This window comes from Nilaparvata lugens, chromosome X, assembly GCF_014356525.2.
Source record: "Nilaparvata lugens isolate BPH chromosome X, ASM1435652v1, whole genome shotgun sequence".
Taxonomy (NCBI): Eukaryota; Metazoa; Arthropoda; class Insecta; order Hemiptera; family Delphacidae; genus Nilaparvata; species Nilaparvata lugens.
This window is the reverse complement of record NC_052518.1, coordinates 96,086,202-96,099,169: the sequence shown is the minus strand read 5'-3', so window position 1 is coordinate 96,099,169 and position 12,968 is coordinate 96,086,202. Positions and strand designations below refer to the sequence as shown.

At 34.6% G+C, this 12,968-nt stretch overlaps 1 protein-coding gene across 2 annotated transcripts; it reads left to right on the top strand.

Moving 5' to 3' along the window:
- The first annotated feature begins 2,641 nt into the window (after positions 1 to 2,641).
- Positions 2,642 to 11,727, top strand: LOC120354843. Of its 2 annotated transcripts, XM_039442761.1 has the most exons (6): positions 2,642 to 2,763; positions 6,327 to 6,538; positions 7,543 to 7,804; positions 9,035 to 9,294; positions 10,669 to 10,828; positions 11,551 to 11,727. In XM_039442761.1, exons 4-6 carry the CDS (start codon positions 9,085 to 9,087, stop codon positions 11,676 to 11,678), a joined length of 498 nt encoding a protein of 165 aa, XP_039298695.1. In that variant the 5' UTR covers positions 2,642 to 2,763; positions 6,327 to 6,538; positions 7,543 to 7,804; positions 9,035 to 9,084; the 3' UTR covers positions 11,679 to 11,727. The 2 variants fall into 2 exon arrangements, with proteins under 2 accessions (XP_039298695.1, XP_039298696.1); XM_039442762.1 differs by lacking the exons at positions 6,327 to 6,538; positions 7,543 to 7,804 and having other exon boundaries at positions 2,679 to 2,763.
- The last annotated feature ends 1,241 nt before the right edge of the window (positions 11,728 to 12,968 follow it).

The following is a 12,968-nucleotide window of genomic DNA, read 5'->3' as shown; positions in this document are numbered from 1 at the left end:
GTGATTTCAGTCCAGATGTTATGAACAGTCACTATCTGAACTCCGTGGAGGCCATTCTTCAGCAGATTCCAGTGACTCAGCCAAATGGTGTTGGAAATGTAGAAGCGCAACCCGCTGTCTTTTCTGTATGGAGGAGAGTCTCGAAGAATGATGTATTGAAAATAGTGACTGCTTTTAAAAATTCACCTTCTCAGGACATCTATGGATTTACTGTGGCTTTCTTGAAATCAGTGGTTGATGAGATGGCACCTCATCTTGCCAGTGTCTTTAGTCAGTGTCTTAAACTGGGCTACTTTCCGAATTGTTTGAAGTTGGGTAAAACTGTACCTATATACAAAAAGGGAGATGAGAAGGACAAGAATAACTTCCGACCAATTACTGTTACCCCCTTACTCGGAAAAATCTTAGAGGTTGCCATGAAGGATCAGCTAATGGACCATCTTGAGAGGAATAGTTTGCTGTCTGATAGACAACATGGCTTTAGAAAGTCCAAGTCCACACAAACCGCCCTGCTGGCCCTGATCAACGAAGTCATTGATGCATTCGAGAGTGGAGATTCTGTGGCAGTGAGGCTGTGTGACCTATCACGTGCTTTTGACTGTGTGTCTCATGAGCTTCTCCTTGGAAAGTTGAGTCAGTATGGTATAACGGACATTGTTGCTGACACTTTCAAGTCCTATCTTTCTGACAGAAGGCAGATAGTGAATGTTCGGGGTGCATCATCTGGCGAACTGCATGTACGGCATGGGGTACCGCAGGGCTCTGTCCTGGGGCCAGTCCTGTTCATCCTGCATATGAACGATTTGAGAGTCGGCGGAAGTGAGCTGCTGTTTGCGGATGACACAACCCTTGTTGGGAGAGGATCCTCGCCTGCAGCTGCCACCCTTGAGTTGGAGGAGTCCTTTGCTGGTGCAGAACGCTGGTTTCAGGAGAACAAGCTGTTGCTCAACGTCGGCAAGACACAGAATATCATGTGCACTCTGAGAAACCACTTCAATCATTCATTGAATGAACCGGTGAAGCTTCTGGGATTTAACATCGATCCAAAGTTAACATGGAGTGCTCATGTGGATGCTGTATGCAGAAGACTGTCTCGTGTGATCTACCTGTTGAGAAGACTGAGGTGCTTGCTGACTGAGGAACATTTGATTATGGCCTATTATTCACTGTTCCATAGTCACATTATATATGGAATACTGCTGTGGGGACACTCTTCACACTGTGAGAGTATTCTTATGCTGCAGAAGAAGGCAGTTCGGATATTATCATCCAGTGGTCATCTGGAGCACTGTAGGCCACTCTTCGCCAGACTTGGGATTCTCACAGTTTTTAGCCAGTTCATCTTTGCTTCCCTGGTTGGTATTAGGAATACCAATCTGACAGTGAATTTGAGGGGGTTGCAGAGTGCCTACTCACTTCGAAATGCTCTCGAAGTCAATGTTCCTCGATGTAGGCTAAGTAAGGCTCAGAACTGTTATCCCAATATCGCTATTAAAATGTTTAACATGCTACCTCCATCTGTGCATCATTTGAGTGACAGTGAGTTTAAGAGGAGACTCAAGTCCTGGCTGCGTGCCAGACCATACTACTCCTTGAGTGAATTTTTTCAGGAGTCTACAGTTGACATTTAGTGGCCATCACTGTGTTTAGCCATCTATGCCATTATGTTTTATTTTTTGACGTGACAGTGTTGTCAAAAACTTTCTGTGTGATATTGTATTTTTGACGTGATGACCAACCCAGCTCATCTGGCTGGTTAATGGTCCTACAAATGAAGATTGAAGATTAACTTCTGCTTTATCAATTACTCACAGTTGTGGGATCAGAGGAAACACATACCGTAATTCTAAACACTACAGGCAGTTTTAATGATTCTAAACTTTGAAGAAAGTATATAGGTATATATACAGTGGTTCAATCGAAATATTATTCATGATTGTAAATGTCATAATGTTAATAAAAAAATTACGTTGTTAAACTATACAGTTAATTTTGTAGACCTGCCAGGGTACACTATTTTATAAATTGTAACTAATTCTCTATTAAATGTATACCAGCCATGAATCATATTAAGTCTAAAAAAGTTTTTTTATATGTAATATTTGTCCTACACGATTCAAAATCAACACTTTTTTACTTGAAAGTTTTGAAATAATAATGAATTTAGTCTTAAACTCCAGAATAGAGTTGAGCGCACCCGTAAATACATCGTACTTAAATTCGTCAAAAAGAACGTTTAGTTTATCAACAATGTTTTTATAATTTATTGTTGTTCAATAACATGATAATTGTTATTCATAAACCATGACTCTGCTAAACTTAATACTTTTGTAAAAGAAGTAAGTCTGAATTTGAATAAGCTATCTAGAAACAAGTAACCTACAAATTGGTTAACCAATAACTAAAAATATTAATATAATTCAATGATAACTACCCTTGAAATTTATGATGTAGGTTAAAATTTGAATTGGAAAAATAAAATAACAAGTCTTTATTCGAAAAAAGTGATTATCAGTTGAACTATTAACGTTTATTCACGAAAAATTCCATTCAACATAGGGTTTTCAATGTAAACACGGGTTGAAGTGTACGCTTTTGAACAGCTGATCACCTGATGGTTCTAGCCTTGTAGTTCCGTAAGCAATGAAGCAACAAGGTATTCGGTATTCCTGTTTGTGTTTGTGTTTGTTTCCTCTTTCTTTCTTTTATCGCGTCATCGAGTCTGTTCTGCTAATTTTTGATTGCTGATGGTCTTAAATTAAGGTAAGAACGTTAAATTCATATCTAGGCTATTTATTTATAAGTTTAGTAGCGTACAGAAGTTACCAAACAAAGTTGTTTACCCTACTTCAGATTTGCTAGTGATGGCATTTGTAAAGCACATGTTTTTTAAAAGCACTACGGTAAATAAATATATGCTAGGCCGTAATATAACTGTAATTGCAATTTTTAGTGTGTATAAGGTAGATGCTTCTAATTTTCAAACCCTAACAGAGGTAATTGAACTGTTCACATTGTAGGTTAACCTTAAAATTGTAAAAAAATATTGAGTCCAATTATGTATTATTGTAATACATTGTAACAAGCTAGTGGTTATAATGATTCAGTAATATTATAATAGATCGATTCAATATCATAATATTATGAATGGTTAAGCTACAAGCTACAAAATAAGTTCGTAGGCCTTCTGTGATTATGCATAGCCTCTTACAAACATCCAGCCTCATATTCGCACATGTCTTAAAAACTTACTGGCGTCTCACTTGAATAAATATTTATCATGTTTTATTTAGACATCTATAGGACAGTTTCTACAACACACATTAACTTGTTCCTCTGTATTTGAATAGGCAGACACAATAAAGTAGGCTAAGTCTGTGTCAAAAGTATTTGATGCGAATTAGAACTGTCACCAATTCATTATAAAATTACATGACTGAATAATCGGAATATCCTTCATTTGAATGGTTTCTTTCAGATTGTTGGTCAACATATATCCATCCATGGATAATAAAAAGAGGAAATGCTCAAGAGCATTGTGGTACAAAGCTAAAAAGAAGAGCGAAGAAGAATTTAGTTATGTGTTTGAAGTGGATTCATCAAAAAACGATATTGGTGAAGTGTTTTCCTCTGAAGATAGCATTAGTACTGTAAATAGTGGTATAGATGTAAATAGTTCTGATTTTAGTATTGCAGGATGTAGTAGTTGGTATGAAGATGCTATGATGGAAAACACTATGTCAGGTCCAATTTTTGATGATGAAAAAAGTATGTCACCAAGTATGCTTAGCCATGAATCAAGCTCAGATCAAGAAGAAACAATTTCTGTAAATAATCGTAGTCCAGAAATTAAACATCATCTTGAAGAATGCTCAAATTCTGGGGAAAAAGTTGAAGATAATTTTACATTAGACTCATTTAAGAACCAACTTTCCAATTGGTGTATAAGTGAGAAAATCCATCACAAATCTGTAAATAGTCTTTTAAAAATATTAAAAACTGTTCCAAATCTTGATGGTTTGCCAGACTACGTTCGTACTCTACTTAGAACGCCTAGATGTACTGCAGTTCGGCCCTTAATGAGTGGACAGTACATATGTTTAGGTATTGAAAATGGATTGAAGAGCATTTGAAAGTCTTTTCAGGTTTCTGATGATATAACAGAGCTCAAACTGCTTTTTAATATTTATGGGCCACCTGTATCTAAAAGTTCAGGTGGTCAAATGTGGCCACAACTTGCAAGAATTCGATCAATAAAGAGTTCACCGGTTTTTGTGGTAGGCCTGTATTATGGCAATGAAAAACCTAGTGATAGCAATGAGTTCATGAGAAAATTGGTAGAAGAGTTGAATTGTTTATTTGAAAATGGTTTTTATTTTAATGATTTATTTTTTAAAATAAATCATGTTGGGTTTGTGTGTGACATGCCAGCTAAGGCCTTTGTTTTACAAATCAAGGGACACACCGGGTTTTACTCGTGTACTCGGTGCACAGTGGAAGGAGAAAGTGTAAATAACAGAGTGTGCTTTATAGATTCAAATTGCTCAAGTAGGACCCATGAAAGTTTTTGTTCGGTCAGTCAAGAAGAACATCACATTGGTGCAACAGTACTGACATCGTTGAACCATGTTGATTTAATTTCAAGTTTTAGCTTAGATTATATGCATTTAGTTTGTTTAGGAGTAGTAAAAAAATTATACTTTTGTGGCTTAAGGGTGAGCTAAGATATCGATTTCCACATAGGCAAGTGCAAAACCTAAGTGACAGGCTTGTCTCATTGAAGAAATTTATACCTTCAGAGTTTGGAAGGAAACCTCAGTCTCTTTCTGAGGTTAGCCGTTGGAAAGCAACAGAATTCCGACAATTTCTGCTGTACACGAGTATTGTAGTTTTGCCCCCTTTCTTATCCTCAGATATGATGACAAACTTTATAGCTCTACATGTATATCTCATTGAGAATATTATTGAAGGACAACAATGGACAGAACCATATCATAGACTATGCTAAGGACTTGCTGAAGTTTTTTGTTGAAGGATTCGCCCAAATATATGGGAAACAGTTTGTGTCACAGAATATTCATGGCCTTATTCATTTGGCAGACGATGTGTCAACATTTGGCCCATTAGATGAGTGCTGTGCTTTCCCTTTTGAGAGCTACATGCAAACAATAAAAAAGTCACTACGGAAGTCTAAGAAGCCACTGCAGCAGTTTTTAAAAAGACTTGAAGAGAAAGAAAATCTAATAGGTCAATCAAAACCAAGTTTGCCACAAAAAAATTCTCCTACTTTTAAAAAAATACATGAAGATGGACCTCTCTCTTTGTATTGTCAGGATCCTCAGTACAAAAAAATAGTTTTAAATGATTTCAACTTGTCAACTGCAGAACAAGATTCATGCTGTGGTCTAAAAGACAAAACAATAGTGAAAGTGAAAAATTTCTGCTACAATAAAAAAATGTGCTGTATGGTTGTAGTCGGTAGAATATTTTCAATAGTGGGAGAATTATATGAGAAACCTGCACTCTCTTCAAAACTTGACACATATGTTGTCAAACTTAATACAACTCTTAAATCTTGGCCAGTTAGTGAAATAGAAAGAAAGTATGTACAGTTTCCATATGGTAAAGACTCTTTTGTGGTAATTCCATTGATACATTCAAGTTTTTATTAAATGTAGGTAATGTAGGTAGGTAAAGTTATCAACTGCACAACAAGATTCGTACTGTGGTCTGAAAGACAAAAACAAAAACTTACAGTCAAAAATACAAGAGACTGAAAATTTTGAATTTTGAGTATTTATATTCTATAGAACAAAATACTTGATAATCATTGAAAATTCAAAAACAATAAACTTAATGTAATGAACTAATGATTGATTAGACCCTTATTATACTATCAAAGATTTGATAAAAACTCGTTGACAAAATCTTTGGTACATTATGTAGGCCTATATATACACCAATTATAATAGACCACATTCATCAACACATTCACTATTTCATCATTTTATAGAGAAATTTATTTTTTATAAAAGATACATGGGCATATTAGCAGGATGACATTATCATTTATCATATCGTTTAGCAAATCTATGACAGTCTAATATGGGCCTTGAGTTATATTTCATTTTTTCAGCACTATTGTGTATATGTTTTGAATCAACGATGGATAACTTACTCAGATTGTTCCCCAAATCTGTTTGTAGTATTTAACTTCCCAGTACTATTTGCTTCACTCAATTGTTCCATTCATTTCATCATACAAGTGAAGTTTTAGCAAGATGATAAATTTTATAGAATTGTAACAAGTTTTTGTGTTTTTCCAGATTTATAATAATGTGGGTGGTTGTCCACTTCGTTGAGGAGAGTAATGTTGAAGTGGTACCATGTTCATGGTTTGATGGGGATTCCTGTTGGTGGCCACAACACATCACCAGTGATAAAATAAAAAAACTGGTTGAAAAAGAAATTGCGCCAGGCTCTAACTCATGTACGTGGGCAAAATATAAGGCCAGAACTATGGGCAAAGAATATTATGGTGAGTTGAATTAATTAAGTATGTTTCATATAAGTATACAGAACTTAAATTCAATAATAACTGTTTGGTAAAACTGATAATCCTAGCTTTTTCTTAAAAGTGGGTAGTAGCAGTTGACTAAATTGGTTGATGTCCTATAAGGTCAATGTAATTATCTAAAAAGCATAGCACTGGTATTCTTGCACATAAAATGTGAGACAAGAATAACAGTTTCATGATTGTCGTGAGTGTCATTGGAAAGGTCTACAAGGCGTGTAATTTATAGTTTTTCAATTGAAACTTACTTCAATAACTACAGCAAAAAAGTTTGTTTAGTTTAAAAAAAGGAGGTTTTTGGAGAGGAAATATTAGAAATTCGAAAAAGTAACTGCTCTGCAGAATTTTATAATTTATCAAATACGACTTGTTTTAAGACAATTCAAATGTAAACTGTAGACGTGATGCGATTAAAGGTCACCATTCACTGTAGCACACTCTTGAGATATTAACAAATAAACCGATTCCATAGAGTATCCAAGGACCCAACATAGTACTGGACAAATAAAATTTTATCAAATTTAACACTTTTATCAGAGATATTGTGGAACTTCTCCATATTAAGATAAAGAAAGGAAAAACTAGTTTTGGTGAATAAAAATGTTATAGTGGAATTCGACAACATCTTTTTTCCTTTCTTTATCTTAAAATTTTATCAATGAAAATAATTGCTTCTATTTACAGTTAATCTCAAATTATTCAAACTATTTCTCAAAGTGTTTAATTCATAATAAAACATATATTGATTAAGCGGATTATTATGGATTAAAAATATAAAAGTCCTATGATCATTTTATGTTTATTTTTTGTAATATTGCCTGAATATTTTTATTATTGCACTTTAGTATGTGGTCATGACACTATAACGGTGGTGCGAGGGGCACGAAATTAGTAACATTCTGTACTGTCCTGCTACCAAGAACTGTCTCTTAACTTCATTATCTTCCTATCTTTTAATTATTTTTCAGATTCACTATTCGCAATAGTTGCAATCAAGCGCAGTACACTAGCGATATTGGCAGTGATTCCAACAGTGGGAAGAGGAAAAGAACGCTGAAGCGGCCTCGTATATACTCATCTTCAGATGAAGACGACCCTGCTGCTGTGACGCCTGCTTCAGTAGTTTGCAGTAGCCCCGGCTTATTAATACCCTCATTCCGGAATCTTCAAACGAGCCAAACCAGCTGTTTCATTCCTCAACACCAAAATGTTCAGAATCTACAGAAAGAGGTAAGCTTTTGAACATTACTAATTTGGACTTATTGATTGAATATTGATTCAAAACTGCACTATTTTACTTGGCTATGTAGGCCCTAAGGCCCGCCGCAAAGTAGACTCACGCCGTGGGATGTTTTGTAAACCATAGATTGCTTTAGAATTATTCATAATCAATCAGCTGACATTGCATGTATTACACATATGTCTAGAGAAGCCTAGCAATGGTTTACAAAACATCCCACGGCGTGGGTTGCTTTTCGTGGATTAGTGTGGGTCTACTTTGCGGCAGGCCTAAACGTTTCACTCGTTAGTCCCCCATTATAATTTAATCTATATAAATGAAAATCGAGCATCAAATTTTGACATTCAATAACTTTTTTATTTGTGCACTGAATTTGATGATTTTTTCTAGTTGTGTTCGTTATGTTCAGGACCAGGTTTATGGCCTATCTAATTTATAATCCGACTTCAGGACTCTTTCCAACGAGCCTTCAAAGTTTACATGTAATCCTTATGGGAGAAGATTTGTGAGCTGGCCACACACAGAAATGAAAATCAGCTATTATAATCATTGCATCATACGACAGCCGTCGATAGATAGTAAAAAAGAGTTTGTGCTGCTCCATAACCGCCCATGTGTATTTTATTCTAAATGTCCCGGCTAAATCAAAATAACTTGTGTGTGTAACCATCCAGCAGTGCGGACTCAGGTTAAAGACTTACATGCTCTATAGACATTGCGTTGCTTTGTTTCAAATAATTGTGCTGTCTTCGGTTTTCAGAATTAATTGATTTTTAGTAAATTATTTATTTTGCAGTTGGAAAATTATCTATAGGCTATAAATAAAATACCGCATCGCGCCTCCTCAGGTGTGCATCCAGCTAATGTGTGTCATGAGATGCATTAAACTATTTGGCGGTATGAATTTCGCCGGGCCAGCTAGTCAAAAATACACACAGATCAAACATTTTTAAATTCATGATGAGCTAGACTTCAACATTTTTTGAAACATAGGTTGGAACTGGATGACAATGCAATATTCACTTATTATAACATATAAACTCACCAAAAGACATGAAAAGAAGAGAAATAAGTCATTAAAAATAAATAAATACATAAATATGATTTTATTGCCGTCAAATTCTTAGAACAATAGGCAAAGTCAAATATTGAATACAATATGACAAAAGATACCTGTGTAATAGATTCAACATGACTGTATCTATAATTATTGTTTTCAGGTGACAATAGCTTCAAAAAATATCTTGTGCGGCAAATAAACTTGATAAAAATGAGACTCAACAAAATTGATGAGACTCAAGAGACGATTGTTTCTCTGCTGCAAGAAAGGGAAGGAGCAGTTGGTCCATTACCGGTTGCTCCAACACCTCAGCAGCCGGACATAATCATGAATATCAAGAACCAGTTGCCCATTACAACTGACGAAAAAATGGATATTGTGGAGGATGAGCTGTCAACCAAGGAAAAGATGGAAGAAATGGTAAATATTTTACAACATAATAATCCTATACTTTTTGCTGAGAATGGTGCCCACATAAGCTTTAGGCTTGTGCGTGTGTGTATAATGGGAAGGATGAAGATGAGAGGTGAATATGAGTAAAATTTCTTTGCTTGCGCTCTTACAAGTATCTCAAAAATGGCTCTGAGGATTTCCTTCAATTATTGGAAATAAGTTACTTTTGGCATATAAACGTGCTATTTCGAGTCTACTTCACCAAATATCTTAGAAGTGGTAGTAGTGGAACACATTATCATTGGCTTTTCTGAATGAGGCATCTTTTGTGTGCTAATTACAATGTTAGTTTTTTGTGCCAAATTTGTTATTTTTATCTAGGAAGAGCACCTTTCCGGAAACAAAATTCTATGACAGTGACAAGACTATATTATTATTCCAGTTTACATATTTCACAAGAATAATCTTAATTCTTGATTCCCGTAGCGAAGCACGGGTGCCCTGCTAGTTTATCATATAATTTCATGAAAAACCACATTAGGGAAAAGATCTAGTAATGTATGAAACGTTATCTTAATGAAAGCAATGAATATGAAATGAATGAAAGAATCATGATATCCTACATGAAGTTTTATTAATAAGTTCGATATCAGCTAATTACAAAGGCAATTTCCTCAAGAAACTCATCAATTTTATAGGGACAAATATTAATAAGTATAGATTTGAATTTATTTTTGAATATACCAGGGGTAGCACTTTCTTTGATATTTTGTGGTGGAGCATTGAAAACTTCATGTACTCGTATACAGTGTACTTAACGAATAGAAATAGTTTGAAATGTCATTGAAATAGAAGAAACACATGAATAAAATAAAAATTTACCATACAATATATGGAAAATGCTAGGTATGACATATTCAGATAGTGCCCTAGTAAATAATAATTCCTGCAACGGCATAACCATTCATGAGAGATAATTGGACCAGCTCAGTTAGTGACCAGAGTCTAGTGGACAAGGCTCCTGTCAATACAATTGTCAAATTTTTTTGTGATGCTTCATTTTTCAAAAATCAGTTTCTTGTATTAGGGACTATATAGTTATATTTGAACTAATTCCTTTTATGATTGAATAAAACCCTATTTATTTCAATTTGACCATCATCAAATCAACCCTTTGAGAAATATCTTGAATAATTTGAAGTAAACTGTGAATAGAAGCAATCATTTTCATTGATACGATTTGATAATTTGATCAGGACTATGTTGGGTCCTTGAATACTCTGCTGTATCGGTTTATTGTTTTAATATTTATTATCAATTAAAACTGCCACTTATGAAATTACATTTAAGGACTCTAGATAATCGCTTTTATATACTTTATAATATCTCATCTGATTCCAGGCAAGATATCTTTCAAGCAGTGGTGGAAACACAATTCCTGAAATTGTCAGACGAATTCTGAAATCCACTATGAGTGACCATTTTGCTGCAAATTATAGCTGGATCGGATTTAAAAAGAAGAAGGTCTTCTCCTCTCTTCATCTGAAGGAAGCCATTTTTAGTAAGTTGCACTTTCACTTATAGTTAGTTTCCTTTAAGAGACAATTCTTTCACCATTCAAAAACAAACTAAATTTACTTTTGTAACCTGTACAAAAAAAAACTTCCCTACAATATATTTCGAAATTACAGCTTTTTTAAGAATGTGAAATGATTTATTTATAATTGAATAGCTGTTCAATTAATTTCATATGAAGAAATAATTTTATTTACTGTAAGTAAGCTGAAAATTAGTATAGTATTGTCCAAAGAACCATATTGGAGACGAGGTACAAGAAAAATACAGCAGAGTTGCAGAACTAAAAGTTACTTATTTCTATCAGTTAGGAGTTAGGATTAGCTGAATGTTTGTGCAAATTAGATGCATCTTGCACCTCGAGTCTTCAATATTATTTACTTATTCATCCATTTCAATCAACTTATTACAAACAGGCATTTTCCCTTAACAGTAATGATAACAAATTTAGAAATATTGATTGAAAACTGGTCCAAATTTTGAGGTGTCAAAATTTCTTATTCCATCAAAGATTTGCACTCGAGAAGAAGGAATCAGAGAGTAGATAAACAATTTTTAATTTTGAAATGTAGATAAAAAAATACGAACATTTAAAGCATATTGAGATTTTGCGCCCAAAACAATGGACAATATGGCTTAGAAAAATGTTGTCTTTTTTGAAATTACAGTTGCAATTTCCATTTGCATTACCATCAAATTTTTTCACAGGTGGAGTAAGACGTAATTCAAGAACATCGTCTGCGTCGGATGCAGAAATTGAAGATGTCATAAAAACGTGGGTGAAATACGCAAAAGCAAGATTCCAGGCCAGAGAAAAAAAAGGAAATTCAAACTGATTTTGTTCCAAACTAAATGAATAATAAATGAATAACTTATTCCTGAGTATTTCTGTATATTTCATTTTTTTAGCGAGTTGCCTATGTCGAAGTATGCTATTAAGGTAGCCGTTATGTTCAAAATCTATATTTGATACGGTACAACTTGAACATTTTTTTCCCTGTACAATTCATACTTATTGAACGTGTGGCAGAGACACTGAAGAGGGCATCTGTACTTCTTTCCATCAGTTTGGTGTTATGATTGGCTGAATTTTTGTACAGATCAAGCGCTGCACATGGGTGAGGTCTCCGCCAAACGTCTGACAACTTTGAATATTGAACCTTAGCACGTTTTGGGATGTCTTCAAATTTTATAGTTTTCCAGAAATTGCTATATTGGTGAGTGAGTGAGTCTGTGATATAAGAATGTTATTAGTACTATAAGTATAAGATACGATTGCAGGTTCGTTGGAATTCTCAGAGGTAGTTTGTATCTTTATTCTGGAAGTAGGAGGAGGCGCAATGCAGCACGGCGATGGAAGAAGATGGTAATCTTTTGGATTTCTTCTCATTTGCACCGCTCCTCACCGCGAACGCATACTTCCATTCAAACGAATACGGAAGAAGTCCCTTAAGGATGCAAAATGCCATGCTGCTTTGCATCACACCTTCTCCAGAGTGTGTCCAGCCTAAATTAAATGCTCAACGAAAGGTTGATTATGAATGTTTATTAAAACGTTGATATAACGTTTATTGAAATGTTGACTATAATGTTTATCAAAACGTTGATATAACGTTTATTGAAAGTTGACTATAATGTTTGTCTAAACGTTGATATAACGTTTATCAAAATGTTGAATACAACGTTTAAATAAATGTTTATTAAACGTAAACGTCAGTACCAAACTAAAGGTTGAATAAACGTTTAGAAAACGTGATGGTCAACAACATACAACGTTGTCTAAACGTTTCAAATGTTTAAGAGGTAACGTTTATTAAACTTTTTATAAACATCAGTGTGCTGTGTGGGATAGGCTGAATGAGAGATGGCATTCTGTGAGAGACGTGGCATTCTCAAGTTGTAAACTGTTCGTGTTCTTCAGCCCGATAACTTTGTTGTATTTAACGTTGAATGTGTGTGGAAAGTGCGTAAAATCAGCGTCTGTAATTTGTAGTATTGAAATAGTATCATACTGTCGAAGTTGTGGATGGAAGGAAAATATTCTCTCTATGGAAGTTGCGAAAGCCTGGAAATTACAGTAACACGTCTTGTGATCCAATTGCTTTCCATCCTGATTCTGCACCTTT

Coding starts and splice junctions, on each gene's coding strand:
- LOC120354843 (XM_039442761.1), top strand. CDS start 9,085: ATGAGACTCAACAAAATTGATGAGACTCAAGAGACGATTGTTTCTCTG. Junction 9,295..10,668: donor AGGAAAAGATGGAAGAAATG/GTAAATATTTTA, acceptor ATCTGATTCCAG/GCAAGATATCTTTCAAGCAG. Junction 10,829..11,550: donor TCTGAAGGAAGCCATTTTTA/GTAAGTTGCACT, acceptor ATTTTTTCACAG/GTGGAGTAAGACGTAATTCA.